The sequence below is a fragment of the Rana temporaria genome, chromosome 3 (genome assembly GCF_905171775.1).
Source record: "Rana temporaria chromosome 3, aRanTem1.1, whole genome shotgun sequence".
Classification (NCBI taxonomy): domain Eukaryota; kingdom Metazoa; phylum Chordata; class Amphibia; order Anura; family Ranidae; genus Rana; species Rana temporaria.
Window position 1 is genome coordinate 95242348 of NC_053491.1, and position 20995 is coordinate 95263342.

Here is a 20995-nt window from a genome sequence, read left to right on the forward strand (position 1 = left end):
CCCTTCTTCCCATAACGAAAATCACCCCAATATTCCACGAGGAGGGATATCCCTGGAATCGCCCAGAAAGCCACACATGCCAAGCTTACTGCTAGAACAAGACACTTTAATGACACAAAAACTCAGCTTATATGTGGTTACAGCCTGTTAGGAACGCCCCCCTCACACAGTGGGGTTTCCCATACAGATTATAGGAGACAAGTCGGAGCCGACCATGCAGACACGTTTCTTTAGATAAAGACATCAGTGGAGTTAATTAATACACTGAAGCAATCAGAATAATTAACCTACTACTTCTCTAATCATTTAGCCTGATGATACAATACACATCTTTTAAGGGTAAACACAGATCTTCTTCACACAACACAATAGATCAATTAACGTTTAGAATAGTGAGGGGACATTAGCACGTCAATAACCTGTCAGAGGAATGAATCACACATGAAATTCCTTTCTACCTCTACCCATATGGCTAGCAGGGAGCAGTAAACTGAGACATATAGGCAAATGTATCACAATACCTATCTATCGATATATATATATATCTATATCTATACTGTATATATAGATATATATTTATTTGTTTCTCTTTTTTTTCTTCTACATATTTTTGGTAAAAATAAAAATCGCAAAAAGCATATATTACTATACAAAATAAGGGATAGATTTATTACATTTTTATTATATTTTTTTAACTAGTAATGGTGGCGATCAGCGTTTTTTAGCGAGACTACGACATTGCGGCGGACAGATCAGACGCTTTTGACACTTTTTTGGGGCCATTGACATTCATACAACGATCAAAGCTAAAAAAAACACTGATTACTGTATAAATGTCATTATCAGGGAAGGGATTAACACTAGGGGGCGGTCAAGAGGTTAAATGTGTGTCCTAGGGAGTGTTTCTAACTGTGGGGGTATTGCACTGCCTGAAGGAGGAGACCGTTCGCTGTTCCTAATCAGTAGGAACAACAGATCTGTCTCCTCTCTCTTGACAGAACAGAGATCTGTCTGTTTACATTGACAGACCTCCGTTCTGTCTCTCTCAGGAAGAGCAATTGAGGGTGCCTGGCGGACATCGTGGCTAGGGAGCACAGGCGTCGTCACGCCGCGGGCACCAACCCCCTAGAGTTCTTAAAGCGGCCGTCGTACCATGATGGCGATTCATGCAGGGGACCCAACCTGCCGCAGTACAGCTGTGGCAGCTGGTCCTTAAGCGGTTAAAGATCACTAAAGGAAAACAAATTTTTTGCTGAAATGACTGTTTACAGGGTATAGAGAAATAATAGTTAACCGATTCCTTTTAAAAACGATTAAAAATAGATAAAAATCAATCATATAATGTGCCTCTTAGATGCAAAAACAAAACTAAAACTAGTTTAGTCTTTGCATGTTATTTTATGCCTCTGTGCTGGACAGTGCCATAGAGAGTCATAGCTAGGAAAACGAAACTAAAATCTCCCATGACTTTTTTCATCAGGAGCCAGACAACCAGGAAGTGTCCAGAACAGAGCAGAATTACAGCAACATCAGAGCAAAAACGAGCAATGAGAACATGAAACCAGGACTGCAGTAAGGTAAAGGAAGCTATTTAGCTAAAAAAAAAAAATTCCTTTAGTGACCCTTTAACCACTTAAGGACCGCCTCATGTAAATACACGTCAGCAGAATGGCACGGACAGGCACATGCACGTACCTGTACGTCCTCTGCTTGACGTGGGTCGGGGGTCCGATCGGGACCCCCCCCGGTACATGCGGCGGTCGGTAAGCCTCTGGGAGCGATCCGGGACGACGGCACGGCTATTCGTTTATAGCCGCCCCGTCGCGATCGCTCCCTGGAGCTGAAGAACGGGGAGAGCCGTATGTAAACACGGCTTCCCCGTGCTTCACTGTGGCGGCGCATCGATCGAGTGATCCCTTTTATTAGGGAGACTCGATCGATGATGTCAGTCCTACAGCCACACCCCCCTACAGTTGTAAACACACACAAAGTGAACCCTAAATGTTACAGCGCCCCCTGTGTTTAACTCCCAAACTGCAACTGTAATTTTCACAATAAAGAATGCAATTTAAATGCATTTTTTGCTGTGAAAATGACAATGGTCCCAAAAATGTGTCAAAATTGTCCGAAGTGTCCGCCATAATGTCGCAGTCACGAAAAAAATCGCTGATCGCCGCCATTAGTAGTAAAAAAAATAAAAAAGCAATAAAACTCTCCCCTATTTTGTAAACGCTATAAATTTTGCGCAAACCAACCGATAAACGATTATTGCGATTTTTTTACCAAAAATAGGTAGAAGAATACGTATCGGCCTAAACTGAGGAAAATTTTTTTTTTTTATATATATGTTTTTGGGGGATATTTATTATAGCAAAACGTAAAAAATATTGCATTTTTTTCAAAATTGTCGCTCTATTTTTGTTTATAGCGCAAAAAATTAAAACCGCAGAGGTGATCAAATACCACCAAAAGAAAGCTCTATTTGTGGGGAAAAAAAGGACGCCAATTTTGTTTGGGAGCCACGTCGCACGACCGCGCAATTGTCTGTTAAAGCGACGCAGTCCCGAACTGTAAAAACCCCTTGGGTCTTTAGGCAGCATATTGGTCCGGGGCTTAAGTGGTTAAGTAATACTAATGCTTATTTTTTTCACTTTCTTTCTAAAATAACAAACATGTTATACTTAGCTGCTCTGTGCAATAATTTTGCTCAGAGCAACCCGGATTCTCCTTATCTCGGGTGCCCTGCTTGGCGCTCCTGGCCCTCCCTTCTGCTGAGTACCCTCAAAGCATGTTATAGGGACACCCAAGCCGAGATGCTGTTCTGTGTGTCCACTCAGATATGGAGCCGCAGATTGGCCCTGCCCCTCCGTTTCCTAATTGGCTCCCGCTGCTGCCAAAAGCCAATCAGGAGTGTGGGTCCCCAGAGAGCCAAAGTTCTCGTGGACATTGCTGGATCAAGAGAGAGGGCTCAGGTAAGTATTAGTGGGAGGGGGGGCTGCTGCACACAGAAGACAGATAGAATGCATGAAGTTAAAAATCATTGTGCCATTACATAAGCTTGTAAAATGGAGCAGCGCTAAATCAAAATACACTGATGTACATATGCATATCAAATAACATGAATTCAAATATTGTGAAAAGGTATAAAGGTATTTTAGAAATATAAACATATATACAAGTGAAAATATATTACCATACAACTGCTCATAAATGCCTGGCAGAATCTTCTATGAATTGTAGCCTATTATTGACTAATTTTCCCATTTTTTATTATTTTTTATTCCCATAACAACCTCTCCTGTCATTGGCGCCAAACTTGTTTTTGTTGTTTACAACATAGAAAAGGCCAACTCCCAACAAAATATGATATGGAAAAGATATTTAAAGGTTCTGGAGATATCATTGAAGAGTCTAGAAAGCTCGCTAAAAAAAGAAATAGCCATATTTCATAACGATGTGGGACATTTACCGTATTTATCGGCGTATACGGCAAAATCGTGAGTGCGCGGTATACACCGATACCTGCTGTCCCGCGCCGAGTTTGAATACTGCAACGACATATACCGAGCGCAGTACACTCGGGTATAGTCGGGCAGTCTCGGCTCCTTCCGCGCTCACGTCCTGGACGTACAGGACGTCAGCGCGAGAGTTGCCGAGCCTGCCCGACAATACACGAGTGTACTGCGCTCTGTATATGTTGGCGCAGTATTCAAACTCGGCGCGGGAAACGAGCGGGGAGGACGCCGCAGAAGGACGCCGGACCCGACGAAGAGGACACCCGAAGCCGCAGACGGACGCCGGACCCGACGAGGCCGCCGATGGACGCCGCACAAGACACCAAAACTGTAAGTACAAAAAACTTTTTTCCACAGGAATCCGCTGCAACTTTAGGGGTGCGATATACCCCAATAAATACGGTACTTACGAGAGTGGAAAAAGTTGAAAATAAAGTAGACATACATACAACTACAATAAAGGAGCTAAAAGGAGAAATAAGATCTTTAAGAACAGAACAGCGAGAACAAGCATATAGAATGGAAGAACAAGAAAATAAGAATAGGAGAAAGAACCTGCGAATAAGAGGACTCCCTGAAAATTCCCAGAGAGAAGATCTGGTAGAAATAATGGAGAAAATATTTAACCCACTATTGGGAAATTCAGAAACAAACGCTATAAAAATAGAAGGAGCCTATAGATTAAGGAGACCCATGGGAATCCCAGTAGAAAGTCCACGGGACATAATAGTAAGGTTCGAGAAACTAGAGGAAAAAAATCAAGTATGGAGAAATATGAAGGGGAAGCCCCCATTAAAGTATGAAAAAAACTATTACAAATCTTCCCGGATTTATCGCAAAGACACTTTAGGAAGAAGGTGAACGCTAAAACCTCTGTTGAAAACCCTAAAAGAACATGAGATTCCATATAATTGGGGGTTCCCTGCATGCCTGATTGGTAAGAAAAATGGACATACAGTAAAACTCAGGTTTGTGGAAGAAGTTCAGGAGTTCTGTGGAAAATTGGAAATCCCAGTGCCAGAGGCTTTAAGGGGAAGAAATATGAGACAAGAAGAGGAAACGCAGGACGAGGAACCATGGCACTTGGTCCCCAGGAGGAAGACATAATGTGGGAAAAGTAAAAGTGTTTTTTCTTTTTTTTAAGAGGAGTAACGGGGGCAGGAGGTAGGGAGAATAGAATAGAAATAGATAAAAGGGGTGGGAGACCTAGACTTTCATTAGGATATAGGGGGGAATAATGGGGAAGAAGAAAAATGGTTTGTCCAAAAGAGAAGAAAAGCAGAGAATTTCCGGTCAATCTGCTGTCCCCAGAGTTGTGGGGCGGGAGAGACCCCCGGTGCAAAACGGGGCCTGGGGTTTCTTCATCCCTGTACAAATGGAAGAAGGGAAGAAAAGCGGAAAAGAAAAAAGAATGGATTCGATAAAGGATAGGCAGATTCCTGTTCCTGAGAGGAACTATATCAGGCATAAAATACACCTTGGCAAATGTATACTGTCCCAATTAGCATCCTAAAAAATATTTGCTAGAGATCTTAAAGGAACTAGGTGAATTTAAAAAAGGCTACTTAATATTGGCTGGAGATTTAAACTTTACTCTGGACAGCAAAGTAGATTCCACTTCTGGGGCTGTAGATAAAAAAAGAAGTATTAATAAGAAAAAAAGGAAAACTATTTGAACATCAATTAGTAGACGTCTGGAGGATTCAGCATCCTAGTATAAAAGACTTTACATACCACTCAACGATACACGGAATGTACTCCAGACTGGACTACATACTGATCGAACATAGCGCATTGGAGGTAGTAAAGGAAACATCAATAGAAATAGCCACAATATCAGATCATGCCCCAGTGACAATGAAGTTAAAATTAAAAAGGGAAATCATAGGGAGAGAAGCCTGGAGAATAAACAAAGATATAATTGAAGATCAAGAAGTAGAGAAGATAATAGAAACAGAAATTGACCAGTATTTCCTGACCAATGATGCACCAGAATTGAGTAAAGCAATTATTTGGGAAGCGCACAAGGCCGTTATAAGGGGCCAATTGATAGCTATTGGGGGCCAGAAAAAAAGAAAGAAAGAGAAACTAATATGCGAAAAATCTTAAAATAAATATATGACTTGGAACAAAGACATAAGAGAAATGTTGAAAAGGAAACCCAACGTGCCTTAATACTAAAAAGGGAATCATTGAAAGATCTAATGGAGCAGGAAACAAGAAAGGAGTTCAACAAAATCAGAAAGGACAGATACAAAGGAGGAAACAAGCCTGGAAAATACTTTGCAAAAATGTTAAGGCGCAATAAGTCACTAAACTATATAGAGAAGATAAAGAATGGAAGAGGAGAAATGGTGAATAAAACAGCTGATATTGCAACAGTATTCCAAACATACTATAGTACATTATACGCAATTAGAAAGGAAGATACATATAAGGGGAAAGAGAAGAGGAAAGAAAAAACATAAGAATATTTAAAGAATGCAAAATTACCAAAAATACACGAAGAACGCCTGACAGCTTTGGAAGCAGGGATTACACAGGAAGAAATTATAAGAGCATTAAAAGAACACCTACTGGAAAAAGTCCCGGACCAGATGGGTTCACCATCAAATATTATAAAAAATGTCAGAGCCAACTGATCCCGAGACTATGTGATTACTTTAACCAAATAGGGGAAAAAGAGGAAATGCGACACAAATCTTTATTGGCCCACATCACTATAATACCAAAACCTGTGAAAGATAAGACATTATGTTCTAGTTATAGGCCTATAGCATTACTAAATGTTGACACAAAACTATACGCAAAAATTCTAGCCACTCGACTTAAGGACCTAATGCCAGATTGGGTTGATCCAGACCAGACCAGGTTTATACCCGGAAGAGAAGGTAGGGATAACAGTCTAAAAACTATATTACTACTGCAGGAAAACAAGAGCGTAAAATCCCCAGTCTTACTCCTGTCAATAGATGCAGAGAAAGCATTTGACAGGGTAGACTGGGGATTTATGATGGATACGCTCCAACATCTGGGGATGGGACCTAAAATTAGACACTGGATACAAAATGTGTACAGTAGCCCAATGGCAATGGTCAAGCTTAATGGTAAACTGTCATCTCCCTTTGAAATGTATAATGGGACTAGACAAGGGTGCCCGCTCTCGCCACTTCTATATGTACTAACGCTGGAACCTTTTTTGGCAACTCTGACAAATAATCCAAAAATAGAGGGGGCAAGAATAGGCGAAGAAAAACACAAAATAGCGGCATATGCCGACAATATCTTAATGTTTATAAATAACCCAAGGGTGACCCTGCCAAATATAGCTAAGGAAATAAAAAAGTACGGAGAACTTTCGAACTTCAAAATAAATCCTATAAAAACAGAAATTCTAAATATAGGAGTGGAGAAAAAAGAAGAACTTGCGTTGCAAAAACAATATTCATACACATGGGTGAGAGGAGAGCTAACTTATCTGGGGGTTAAGTTGACATCTACAGTAGATGGTCTGTATCTTGCCAACTTTATCCCTCAAAAGAAACTCTTTGTATTCCTTTTTGTTAAACTCCAGAATGTGACACATAATCTGAGTACAGATCCAAAAAAAAGATAATGCACTTAACCATGACTACATTTCGACACCAATAGGATTTTATCTGCCATTTTCCAGTGATGTCACAAAATTATGGCTAAAAAATAAAATAAAAAAAGTGCCACACCCAGAGGCGTATCTAGTGAAAATAGCGCCTATGGCAAGCACAGAAACTGCGCCCCTGTCAAAACATTTGAAACCCATCTTTCAGATAACCTTAACAAAAAAAACAGCTGACAAAACTAGTGATAATTATCATCCCTTGGGTAGTGACATTTCCTCTTTATGGATAAATCTGGGGTTTATTAGACCCCTGATCCCTCCTCTGACCTCCAAGGCCAGGTAAATGCAGAACCAATACTGGAAGTGATGAAATCTTCATCACTTAAGACCTCAGTTTTCACAGAGGAGAGGAAGAAACTGATGCTCCTCCTTTTTTGTGCGCTGCCAATCCGACCAGATGGAATGGGAGAGCCTGGGAGAACAGGGGAGGGCTGTGGCTGAATGCAGCAAGGAATGCAAAAGGTGCTGAAAAGGAGATCCTGCCTATGCTCGGGAGGAGGGAAGAAGAGACCCTCAGACCCTGGTAAGTGCCTTGCTGCCCAGCCACTCAACAGCGCCCCCTTCATATGGCGCCCATGGCTGCCATACCCTAGATACGCCACTGGCCACACCACTGCTAAGAGGTCCAAGTAGCCCCTTATTCCGATAAAAGTCAGGGGGATAATTTGAAAACCAGCCAACGTATTTCAGGGGTCTAAGAGCATCTTCTTCATCATCTTTTTTCCAGTAAAATAATAAGCACAGCCTTGTCAGAAGCTGGTTGCTGCCAAATAAAATTGTATCTGGACCTTTTTGCAGTGGTGTGGCTCTTCAGTAAAATGTTTTGCTGCATTATACTACAAGACAAGTAGACCTTGTAGATCAGTGTTTCCACACCAGGGTTTTGCCACAAATCAACATTGTGGCGAATGTATACCGCCCAATGTTTCCAGTGGTGTTCTCAATGCATGCTGACAATCAGTATTGTCAGTGTGCATTGATTTCCGATTTGTGAGCCACAACAGCATTTGTCATCTTTGCTCCAGTTTTTTTTTTAATCGACTTTTACGTACGGTACATAAACAGCCTCATTTAGCTCCATGGATTCCAGAAATCTACAATCTCCACACTGCTATGTTGCCATATGCCTGGTGAATCAACTCATTTGAACTTATTTCCTTGAACAACAAAAGCAATATGGGATATATTGGCATAAAATTACATTTTCGTACACATCTCAGACTATGCTTCCTTATTATGCAGCTTGGCCTACTGAAAAGCAGCATGAGCACCAATACTGAAAAAAACACATATTTCTTGGCTTTTTGTTCTCTAGCCTGCTTCCATAGTAACCAAGGAAATACATATTGGGTAAATGCCATTATATTGAAAGAAACTTTTTTTTCAGCTTAAAACCTGAAATTTTAAATTGTAAAATGTCTGTAAAGTAGGAAATCTTGGTGCAGTTATGCCTGAGTTTAGAACAAAAAAAAATTTAATCTGTGATACGTATGACTGCCCATTAATTTTGCATTGTTTTTTTAAAGGAATTTCATCTCTGTATTATTAATTCATTTATTTTGAAATACGATTTTCTTTCCTGCAACTACGGGTTGCAGAAAACAAAATTGCTTGATTACCCACCAAAAAACACTGACTGAGTGCCTTCTTGTGTTATCCCAGTGGGGTCGGTGTGGAGAGCCACCCCTGCCAGCAGAATACAAAGATTATTGCTAGCCGCTAGAGCATACAATTTTCCTTCCAGCAACTATGGTTTGCAGAAAAAAATAAATGCTCGATTTCCCCATCAACACTGACTAATTGAATGCCTCCCACAGAACTATTGTGTTCTCCCAATGGGGGCGTGGAGAGCCATCCCTATCAGGATAATACAGGGACTGCTGGCAATAAGGATTTTTTATTTTATTTTTAATAACTAGCATATTATACTTACCTGCTCTGTGCAATGGTTTTGCAGATAGCAGCCCAGATTCTCCTCTTCTTGGGTCCCCCGCTGACTGTCTGGGCTCATCAACCCCTGCTAAGTGCCCCCACAGAAATCACTTTGCTTTTGTCATTGACACAGAACGGGGCTCAGCCTAGCCCCCCGGCTCCCTCCTCACTGGCTGTGATTGACAACAGTGGAAGACAATGCTGCTGTGTCTGAACCAATGAGGAGGAAGAGAGCAGCACTGAATCTAGATCGGGCTCAGGTAAGTATAAGGGGGGCGAGCTGCACACAGGTTTACTTTACTGCATAGAATGCTTTAAAACCACTTTAATCTTCCATCTTTGACATCTTACTTTTTTTCCTTGGCATTGGTGTGTTTCATCAGGAAATATGTGCGCAATCTGGTTGATTTATTGACCGCTTTCAGACCACCCCACGTACATTTACTGGGGCAGGGCAGCCCGGGTGTGCAAAATCAGGTACCTGTACGTGCTTTTGTGCACACGGTTTAGGGGGGCGCCGCTCCCGCTGTGCTTGGATACAGCAGGAGCCAATCAGCGGGTCTGACAGCTGCGATCCGCCGATAGTTCACAGGAGAGACAGAGCAGCGGTGTGTCAGTGTAAACAAAGCACACTGCTGATCTGTCAGGGAGGAAAAGTGAGAGATCGTGTTTCAGCTGAGCTGAATCACGATCCCTTTTCCACCAGTGAATCCACTCCTCCCCACAGTTAGAAACACCTCCCAGGGAACACATGTAACCCCTTGATTGCCCCCTAGTGTTAACCCCTTCCCTGCCAGTGTCATTTATACAGGGATCAGTGCATTTTTTTTAGAACTGATCACTGTATTGGTGTCACTGGTCCCCAAAGAGTGTCACTTATGCCGCGTACACATGACTGTTTTTCGGGTTGTAAAAAATAACATTTTTAATGGTCTAGAAAAAACGAAATTTTTTCAACCCGATCCTTAAAATGGCCTTACCTACACACGATCGTGAAAAAAAAAGCGCTCTAGCAAAGCGCGGTGACATACAACACGTACGACGGCACTATAAAGGGGAAGTTCCATTCTGATGGCGCCACCCTTTGGGCTGCTTTTGCTGATTTTGCGTTAGTAAAAGACGATTCGCACTTTTCAGTCTGTTACAGCGTGATGAATGTGCTTACTCCATTACAAATGCTAGTTTTACCAGAACGAGCGCTCCCGTCTCATAACTTGCTTCTGAGCATGTGCGGTTTGCCCACACACGACCATTTTTTACGACGTTAAAAACATTGTGAAATATTAGAGCACGTTCGAAATTATTACTAAAAAAAATGATATATGCTTATTGGGTTTTTGTTATACCAAAAATATGTAGAAAAATACATATTGGCCTAAATCAGGGGTCTTCAAACTATGGCCCTTCAGTTGTTCAGGGACTACAATTCCCATCATGCCTAGTCATGTCTGTGAATGTCAGATTTTTACAATGCCTCATGGGAAGTAGTTCCACCACAGCTGGAGGGCCGCAGTTTGAAGATCCATGGCCTAAATTAAAAAAAAATTGTTTTTTTTTATATGTACTATAGCAGAAAGTAAAAAAATAAATTCTTTCAAAAAAAAAAGTTGTTGTTTATAGCACAAAAAAAAAAAAAAAAAAAAAAAGAGGTGATCAAATTCCACCAAAAGAAAGCTCTATTTGTGAAAGAAAAAAAAAGAGACAACTATTTTATTTGAGTACAGCATCACACGACCGCGCAATTGTCAGTTAAAGCGAAGAAGTGCAGTATTGCAATAAATGGCCTGGTCAGGAAGGGGGTAAAACCTTCTGGGGCCGAAGTGGTTGAAGTAGAGGATGTTCACTTCCTATAAAAAAGCGGTGTTCAATTTGAATATCTAGTAAGGTATAGAAGAATTACAACATAGGATTTTACCTTGCACATGACTTGGTTATTGAAGGAAATAGAGCTTTAATTCGCGAAATCAGCTGTTCTACACCCTTATTAACCACTTAAGCCCCGGACCTTTAGGCAGCTAAATGCCCAGGCCAGGTTTTGCGATTCGGCACTGCGTCGCTTTAACAGACAATTGCGCGGTCGTGCGACGTAGCTCCCAAACAAAATTGGAGTCCTTTTTTCCCCAAAAATAGAGCTTTCTTTTGGTGGTATTTGATCACCTCTGCGGTTTTTATTTTTTGCGCTATAAACAAAAATAGAGCGACAATTTTGAAAAAAATGCAATATTTTTTACTTTTTGCTATAATAAATATCCCCCAAAAACATATATAAAACATTTTTTTTTTCCTCAGTTTAGGCCGATACGTATTCTTCTACCTATTTTTGGTAAAAAAAACCCGCAATAAGCGTTTATCGATTGGTTTGCGCAAAATTTATAGCGTTTACAAAATAGGGGATAGTTTTATTGCATTTTTATAAAAAAAAATTTTTTACTACTATTGGCGGCGATCAGCGATTTTTTTCGTGACTGCGACATTATGGCAGACACTTCGGACAATTTTGACACATTTTTGGAACCATTGTCATTTTCACAGCAAAAAAATCATTTAAATTGCATTGTTTATTGTAAAAATGACAGTTGCAGTTTGGGAGTTAACCACAGGGGGCGCTGTAGGAGTTAGGGTTCACCTAGTGTGTGTTTACAACTGTAGGGGGGTGTGGCTGTAGGACTGACGTCATCGATCGAGTCGCCCTTATAAAAAGGATCACTCGATCGATACGCCGCCACAGTGAAGCACGGGGAAGCCGTGTTTACATACGGCTCTCCCCGTTCTTCAGTTCCGGGGAGCGATCGTGACGGAGCGGCTATAAACGAATAGCCGCGCCGTCGTCCCGGATCGCTCCCCGAGGGAATCCGCCCACCGCACGCAGCGGAGGGGGTCCCGATCGGACCCCCCACCCGCTAGAAGGCAAGGACGTATATATACGTCCTTTTGCCTGTACGTGCCATTCTGTGGACGTAAATATTCGTGCGACGGGCGTTAAGGGGTTAACCGTATTCCCACATATTTTATCTAGCAGAAAACACACAGGTGTTAATCAAGCCTAATGCCCCGTACACACGATAGGAATTTCTGATGAAAAAAGTCTGATGGATTTTTTTCATCAGAAATTCCTATCGTGGGTGGGCCCCATAGGATTCTTTGGAAATATAACTCGTTTTATTTTTTTCTGATGGAAAAAATCCTATGGGAAATTCCGATCGTCTGTGTGGAACTCCAACGGAGAAAAAACCCACGCATGCTCATGTAACAGGCGCTCCGCACGCCTGTTCCCTTTACTAATACAGGCGCTTTCAGCGCCGTAATGTGTTCCATGATGGAACGCATACGGCGCCGCTCTGCGTTCAAGCGTGGAACGCAGAAGTGTGCCAATCACGGCGCCCTGTTTGAATTCAGTGCAATGCACTGCAGCTGATCTCCTGCCTATAAAGGCATTCAATGGAGATACAGCTAGTGTTCTATTATTGTCAGCCATAGCTCGGCCTACGGTACAGACATGGATGCCTTTACTCCCCATGCCGGAACAATGCTCCAGCCTCAACTACTACTTTGAATACCATTTACAGATGCTGCAACTTGGAGCCATTGCTGGGGATAACTCCACAGACTGCCATATTGAACATCCTTCACAACAGGATCCCTAGTACCTATACTGAAGTCTGCAAAACGGATAAGTTACATTTCTGTTACTTGTAGTGCTATAGCAATACCTGCTACATATATACCAGCTATACAATTGCTGTTCCGTATCATATCTTCTACTGCTCAACATCTAGAATACTGTTGTGTATAGGACTGTCTGCTAAGCAATATGTTAAAGGCATATCTGTACTCAAATACCCTGAGCTATATTCACCTCTCATGTATAACTAATAGTTATTACTATAGCTCCTAATTACCATATGTACTCTCAAAGTACCTGAGCTATATTACCTCTCATATGCAATTAATACTTGTTACTACAAATACTATATGTACTCTCAAAGTACATGAGCTATATTACCTCTCATATGCAATTAATACTTGTTACTCCAAATACGATATGTACCCTCAAAGTACCTGAGCTATATTGCCTCTCACATGCAATTAATAGTTGTTACTACAAATACAATTTACTACGTGCTTGACAGAAGTATAAAATACTTATAGGCCTTGTCCTAATTGTTGAACATGTTCGCTCTAACTTTTCTATGCTAGGGGTTGATGCTATTTCATAGCATCTCCCCTAGTGGCATAAATACATCTCTACATGTTAAGGTTGATATGATGTAGAGAACCCCCAAACTCCTGTTGCTAGGAGTGACGCCTGGGGTCCCTTACTGATAATCACTTGCATGTAGTGCTGTATTGGGCCTAGTACACACGAGAGGATTTATCCGCGGATAAATCCTCTCGAGGATTTCAGCGGATTTGGATCCGATGGAGTGTACTCACCATAGGATCGAAATCCGTGCCGAAATCCCCTCGCGATGACGTGTTGCGCCGTCGCCGCGATGATGACGCGGCAACGAGCGCAACGCTGTCATATAAGGAATTCCACGCATGGGTCGAATCATTACGACGCATGCGGGGGATCCCTTCGGACGGATTGATCCGGTGAGTCTGTACAGACCAGCGGATCAATCCGTTGGGATCGATTCAAGTGGATAGATTTGTAGACATGTCTACAAATTTTTATCTGCTGGAATCGTGAAATTCCCGCGGATAAATATCCGCAGGAATGTACACACCATAGAATCTATCCGCTGAAACCGATCCGCTGAGATTTTTCAGCGGATGGATTCTATGGTGTGTACGGGGCCTTGGGATATTGTCCTTGAACTATAATTTTAAACGCTAAGCCTTGGTCGCATGTAGAAATGCGCCCATGCTTAGTAGCTTAACGCCTTTCTTTATGTGACACAGAGATGATGTATAGATCCCCCAAACTCCTGTTGCGAGGAGTGACGCCTGGGGCCTAGTACTGAGTTGTCGCATAGAGAATTGCATTGAAATCCTTGGTAACCGCAGTTGTGGTTCACTCCATTTACCAGTGCTGTTACAGCTCAGAATCAAGTCAACGCATGCTCGGAAGCATTGAACTTCATTTTTCTCGGCTCGTCGTAGTGTTTTACGTCACCGCGTTTAGAACGATCGGAATTTAGTCTGAGGGCACCGTACACACGACCGAGTTTCTCAGGAGAATTCAGCCAGAAACTCGATCGGAGCTGGATTCTGCCGAGAAACTCGGTCGTGTGTACACTTTTCAGCGAGGAAGCCGACGAGGAACTCGTCGGGCCAAATAGAGAACATGTTCTCTATTTCCTCGTTGTTCAATGAGGAAAGTCGGCCCGCCGAGATCCTCAGCGGCTTCAACACTGAACTCGACGAGGAACTCGATGTGTTTGGTACGTCGAGTTCCTCGGACGTGTGTACGGGGCCTGACAGTGTGTATGCAATCTACTGATGGAAGACAGCTTGAAAGGAATTCTGACAGAAAATTCCATCAGATTTTAGCATATTCCCATTGTGTGTACAGGGCTTAAGGGTAACTTTACACAATTGCTTGTTACCACTACGTGTGACAATGCACCTTATACACATTGGTGTATTCTTATTCAGGGTAAATGGTACTCCAATGCACCACCACAAACCACCCATTTGCAGTGCAAGGCAACACATGGTAATGCACCGTGTATTGTTGAGTGTGAAATAGATTTGTGATTTACAACAATGCTAAATTGAAGTGAACAATTTTTTCTTCATGACAAGTATTCTACCACTTACCGTATCCACACCTCCAGCCATCAGCTCTGTAATGCTGGCTTTAATGTCCTCTAAGGGTAGCTGATGCTGAAGAAGCAGACTAGAAAGAACTCCAGAATAAGTATTATCTGACCGCTGCCTTAGTGAACTGTATATCCCCTGTATACAGAGATCAGCTGTAGAAAGAGACAGATATGCAAGTTTATTTACATAACTTTCAATATTCTCCATGCAAAGCACTTGCCTACTGCTTTGTACAGTTAAGCCCATTTTTGACTTGTGTTGAAGGACTCTTGCTAGGTCAGAAGCACCTCTCGATGTTTAAAAAGTGTCAGGAAGGTGTGTAGATCAGTGCTTCTAAACTTTTTTCCGTTGTAAATGTTAGTTATCAATAGGAATCCTGAGCCTGGGACAATGCAGACAACCACCTTGATGAAATTAACTTCACATCAGAAGCTCCCCTTGACATCAGAGGTCACCCCTTGACATCAGAGTCCCCATTTAATGTCAGAAGCCACCATCATATTAGTGGCCCCCCTTCACGTCAGGGACCCCCCCCCCCCATCACATTAGACCAGGGGTCTCAAACTCAAATTACCTGAGGGCCACAAGACAAGTTTCCATATCCCATGGGGGGCCGCATGCAAACTTTCAAACTTCAAAAACAGTACTGGTGTCAGCGAACGCATTATTAACCCTGACCACTACACTGCACACTGACCACTACACTACACACTGACCACTCACCATCAAGGTACAGCACATCAGGGCACAGGGCACAGCACATATGAGTGCACAGTGCACATCAGGGTACAAAGCCCAGCACATCAGGGTACAGGACACATCAGAGCACAGCACATAGGGGTACAGCACAACAGGCCACATCAGGGTGCACGGCACATCAGGGCAGGGCATATCAGGACAGGGCACAGTGCAGGACATGGCACATCAGGGCACAGAACATCAGGACAGGGCACATGGCACATCATGGTACAGGGCACATGAAACAGCAAATCAGGGTACAAAGCCCAGCACATCAGGGTACATGGGGCACATCAGGGTATATGGGGCACATCAGGGTACATGGGGCACAATCAGAGCACATCAGGGCACATGGGGCACATGAGAGCATATCAGGGCACAATCAGGGAACATGGGGCACACCAGGGAACATGGGGCACATGAGAGCATATCAGGGCACAATCAGGGAACATGGGGCACACCAGGGAACATGGGGCACATGAGAGCACATCAGGGCACAGCACATCAGGACAGGGCACATGGCACATCAGGGTACAGGGCACATGAAACAGCACATCAGGGTACAAAGCCCAACACATCAGGGTACCCCATGTACCCTGATGTGCTGGGCTTTGTACCCTGATGTGCTGTTTCATGTCCCCTGTAGCCTGATGTGCCATGTGCCCTGATGTGCTGGGCTTTGTACCCTGATGTGCTGTTTCATGTGCCCTGTACCCTGATGTGCCATGTGCCCTGTCCTGATGTGCTGTGCCCTGATGTGCCATGTCCTGTACCCTGATGTGCCATGTGCCCTGTCCTGATGTGCTGTGCCCCATGTGCCCTGGTGTGCCCCATGTTCCCTGGTGTGCCCCATGTTCCCTGATTGTGCCCTGATGTGCTCTCATGTGCCCCATGGCACATCAGGGTACATGGGCCACATCAGGGCACACCATAGCACAATCAGGGCACATGGGGCACATCAGGGCACAATCAGGGAACATGGGGCACATGAGAGCACATCAGGGCACATGGGGCACAGCACATCAGGACAGGGCACATGGCACATCAGGGTACAGGGTACCCTGATGTACAGAGCCCAGCACATCAGGGTACATGAGGCACATGAGGGTACATGGGGCACATGAGGGCACATGGCACATTGGGGCACATGAGGGTACAATCAGGGCACATGAGAGCACATCAGGGCACATAAGAGCACATCAGGGCACAATCAGGGCACACCAGGGTACATGAGAGCACATCAAGGCACAATCAGGGCACATGAGAGCATATCAGGGCACATGGGTGCACATCAGGGCACATGGGAGCACATCAGGGCACATGAGAGCACATCAGGGCACATGAGAGCACATCAGGGCACAATCAGGGCACGGGAAAGCTCATCAGGGCACATGAGAGCACATCAGGACACAATCAGGGCACATGAAAGCACATCAGGGCACATGAGAGCACATTAAGGCACAATCAGGGCACATGAGAGCACATCAGGGCACATGAGAGCACATCAGGGCACATGAGAGCACACCAGGGCACAGGTCAGCATTTACTTGTTGTTTTTTTCAAAGGCAGAGTAGCGCAGGAAGCATCTGTCATAAGTTCACTTGTCTCTCATGTCACGCTGCTACTCCCCGGCAGCCCCCCCTCTCTTCTCGTCCATCTCAGATAATGTCACAAGCAAATGGGGATGGACGAGAAGAGAGGAGGGGCCGCCGGGCAGTAGCAGCGTGACATGAGAGACAAGTAAACTTATGACAGACGCTTCCTGTGCTACTTTTCATGCACCTCAATCTACACTTCCGCGGCACCCGCCCTGCCTGCGGGCCATTTAAAACCGCTCCGCTGGCCGCAAATGGCCCGCAGGCAGGTACTTTGAGACCCCTGCATTAGACTCTCCTCATAACATCACAGTCCCCCACCACCACAGAGATTGGTCTTCCATCTCTGATACAGTGCGAACTGGGTCACCTGCTTGCAGCACCCGAGAGGAGCCCAAATGGCACCCCAGGTGCCGCATTACCCTGGTTAAGAAACACTGGTCTAGACTCTAAGGCCGCGTACACACGGTCGGACAAAACCGATGAGAATGGACCGAGGTTCAGTTTCATTGGTCCAAACCGACGGTGTGTATAGCCCATCGGTCTGTTTTCCTTCGGTCCAAAATTTTAAAACATGCTTCAAAATCGAACCGATGGACCGCTGACCGATCGGTCCAAACGGATGGTTAGTACAGAAAAGCATCGGTTCAAAACCCGCGCATGCTCAGAATCAAGTCGACATATGCTTAGAAGCATTGAACTTCGTTTTATTCAGCACGTCGTGTGTTTGACGTCACCGCGTTCTGACCCGATCGGTTTTTGGAACGATGGTGTGTACGCACATCAGACCATCAGGCCACTTCATCGGTAAACTGATGGAAATGGCCCGTCGGACCATTCTCATCGGTTTGGAACGACCGTGTGTACGTGGCCTAAGCTGTGGTCAGGATTTTTTTTGAGGCATAGGCACTAACTGGCTGTCTATGCATGAGCAGCCAATGGATATCTTAGTTTTCACCCCTGAACAAGGCTTAAACCCTGAAGTATCAGATAAATAGCCAAAAAAAGCTGGATATGGATAGAAGTAAGTAATTTGAGGCAGGAGTGGTGATGTATGTTGCTGGTGGAGGTACAATAAAAAAATTCAATATGTTGCGATAGGTTCAGCATGGGCTAGGACAACTTGCATTGATGGAAAGTACCATGAAGTGAACTGATAGGTAGATTCATTAAGAGTTAGGCCGGCTTATCAGTAGATAAGCCGACCTAACTCAGAATCTACGCCGACTTATGTTTAAGCGTATGCTCAAACAGAGATACGCTTAAACATATCTAAGATAAGACGGCTTGCGCCGTCCTATCTTAGATTGCAATTTTTCGGATGGCCGCTAGGTGGCGCTTCCATTGCGGTCGGCGTAGAATATGTAAATGAGTTGATACGCCGATTCACGAACGTACGCCCGGCCGACGCATCACTTTTATGCCGTTTACGTTAGGCATTATCAGGCCTAAAGTTATTCCATCTATTAGATGGAATAACAATGTTAAAGTATGGCCGCCGTTCCCGCTTCGAGATTCAAAATTTTTACGTTGTTTGTGTAAGTCGTCCGTGAATAGCAATTTACGTAGTTTACGTCCACGTCAAAATCAATAGGCCCGTGCGGCGGACGTTGCCGCAATGCACACTGGGAAATGAAGGTCCCCAGCGCATGCGCAGTAAAAAAAACCCGTCAAAAACGTAAGGTCAAGCCTTATTAACATAAAACACGCCCCCCTTACACACATTTAAATTCGGCGCCCTTACGCCCGCCCTCTTTAGGCTACGCCGCCGTAAGTTAGTAGGCAAGTACATTGTGAATCATGTACTTGCCTCGCTAACTTACGGCGGCGTAGCTTAAATTCCTTAAGCTACACCGCCGCAAAGTTAGGCATAGGTACCTGAATCTACCTATAAATGTTCCATTGGTGTCTTCCCCAGCTGGGAATCCTTTTGAGAACGTTAATAAGCATAATTTGTTTTACTTTGTGTAACTTGCTAATGGTCTTCCTTTACTAAATGTTTAAAAACCCACTGCACACTTTGCTCTTTTTGTCCAGTGGAGATGCAACAGTTTGTAACCTTTAGATCCATTTTAAGAAAATAACTATTTTGTTTCTTCTATTTGTGCTACTCCTTTTCCTCATATGCATATATCAGAAAATATATACTCTAAATATCTATAACCCTGTAAAATCTAATAGAAAATGTGCAAAAAGAGATTATAGTGGCTAAACACAGAAGATTGAAGGCCTCTTGAGCCCCCTTAGGGAAAGAGAGCCTTGACTGATGGGGGCGTGGCCAGGTGCAGGACAAGAGTGGTCACCAAGGATTGGTTGTTTATGGGGGATGGGCTGGGCCTGACCTCAGAAAAAGTATTGCCCCAGGGAATTCTGGGTCTTTCTAGGAACGTGGTTGGAAGAGCTGAACAACTTTCCCGCCCCTTTTTTCCATGGTATGACGCAGCTTGCTGCGGTTTCTTGACCTTGCCAGCATAAAATGGTTGTAATGGGCTATGCCCTTGATGGAAATTGGAAGTAAGCGGCCTGTCCTGCACCTCAGCAGTCAGGATAACTGGAGATACATGTTACGTTGACCGATAAAATAATAACACTCCTCTCTACACAGTGATGAGCTAATTTCTCTGTCACCCTGTTTTCTCCTTCTATCAGCAGGTTTGTTATATGAACTGATTGATTGCCTGTGCTGCCTTTCATGCTCCAGCTCTACTGTACAAGGACTGCATAAGATTAATACCAGGGCAAATTCAGGTATGTACACTGCTTATATTTAAAGCCTAAGTGCAGTACAATAAAAATAAAAATAAATCAGCACAAGGGACATAACACAGTCAGTAAGATGTCCTTTGTGCCGATTCGGCTCCTTTTAGTTGAAATCCTCTTTTGTCCATGCCCCCCACCATCTTAATCTTCGGTGGGGGTTAATACAACTAAGGCTGTCTCAGGCTCATCAAGAGAGCCCAACCATACCTGTCCTTTCCACCCCCCCCCCCCCATCTTCTCCATTCATAGAAGCCGTACTACAGCTTCTATGAATGAAACAGGATCTATAAATGGAGGACAGGTGGATGATTGATAGGTCTTCTCACTCCATTCGTACACACAATACTAAAATCGTATGAAAAAATTCATACGACAAGCTGTCTGATGATTTTTGGATCGTTAGTACGTACTTTCAACAGCTGATTTCGCTTTTTCGGCAGACAAAATTGGATGAACTGACTATAATTTTTGTCGGATGTGAACTCAACATCCGATTTTTGTTATATTTGTAGTGTGTTCGTATGAAAAAAATCGTAAGAGCAAGACTACGCATGCTCAGAAACGAAAGAATACATTCAAAACTATTTAACACATTACGTCACTTCTGACGTTGTATTCCGTCGTACGAAAATGTTCCTATTGTGAGTAACCTGTTCACTTTGGACTTAAGACTAGCATGCCCCAAAAACGGACGTTCAGTCGTCCGAAAATCAGGATTACGAGGATTTAGTGATATCCTTTGTGCTGATTTTTATGTTTTTTTGGCTTGCACTATAAAGATGTATAAATTCATTGGACCGCAATAATCTGTAGCCTTTATCTTTGCCTAGAGTTAAGCTATAATCACTTATTTTACCTTTGTGACTACACTGAAGCAGGATGGTATTAAGGGGGTATTGTAGAGTTTGCTTTAATATGTGCATTCATAGGCCATTTACCCAGTAGAAAGATAATTTTAAGAAAAATTAAGCAATCACTATTCACCGTAATTAGCCGTAATTAATTATCCTCTTATTTTGTCTAATATG

General features: G+C 43.4%; 1 protein-coding gene across 1 annotated transcript in view; it reads right to left on the reverse strand.

Annotated features, from left to right (window-relative positions):
- Positions 1–20995, reverse strand: part of LOC120931500 (cholesterol side-chain cleavage enzyme, mitochondrial) — an 87018-nt gene that overhangs the window by 8679 nt on the left and 57344 nt on the right. Inside the window, exon 5 of the mRNA XM_040343017.1 lies at positions 14872–15026. Coding sequence (XP_040198951.1) covers positions 14872–15026 — 155 coding nt within the window. The remainder of the gene's footprint in view (positions 1–14871; positions 15027–20995) is intronic.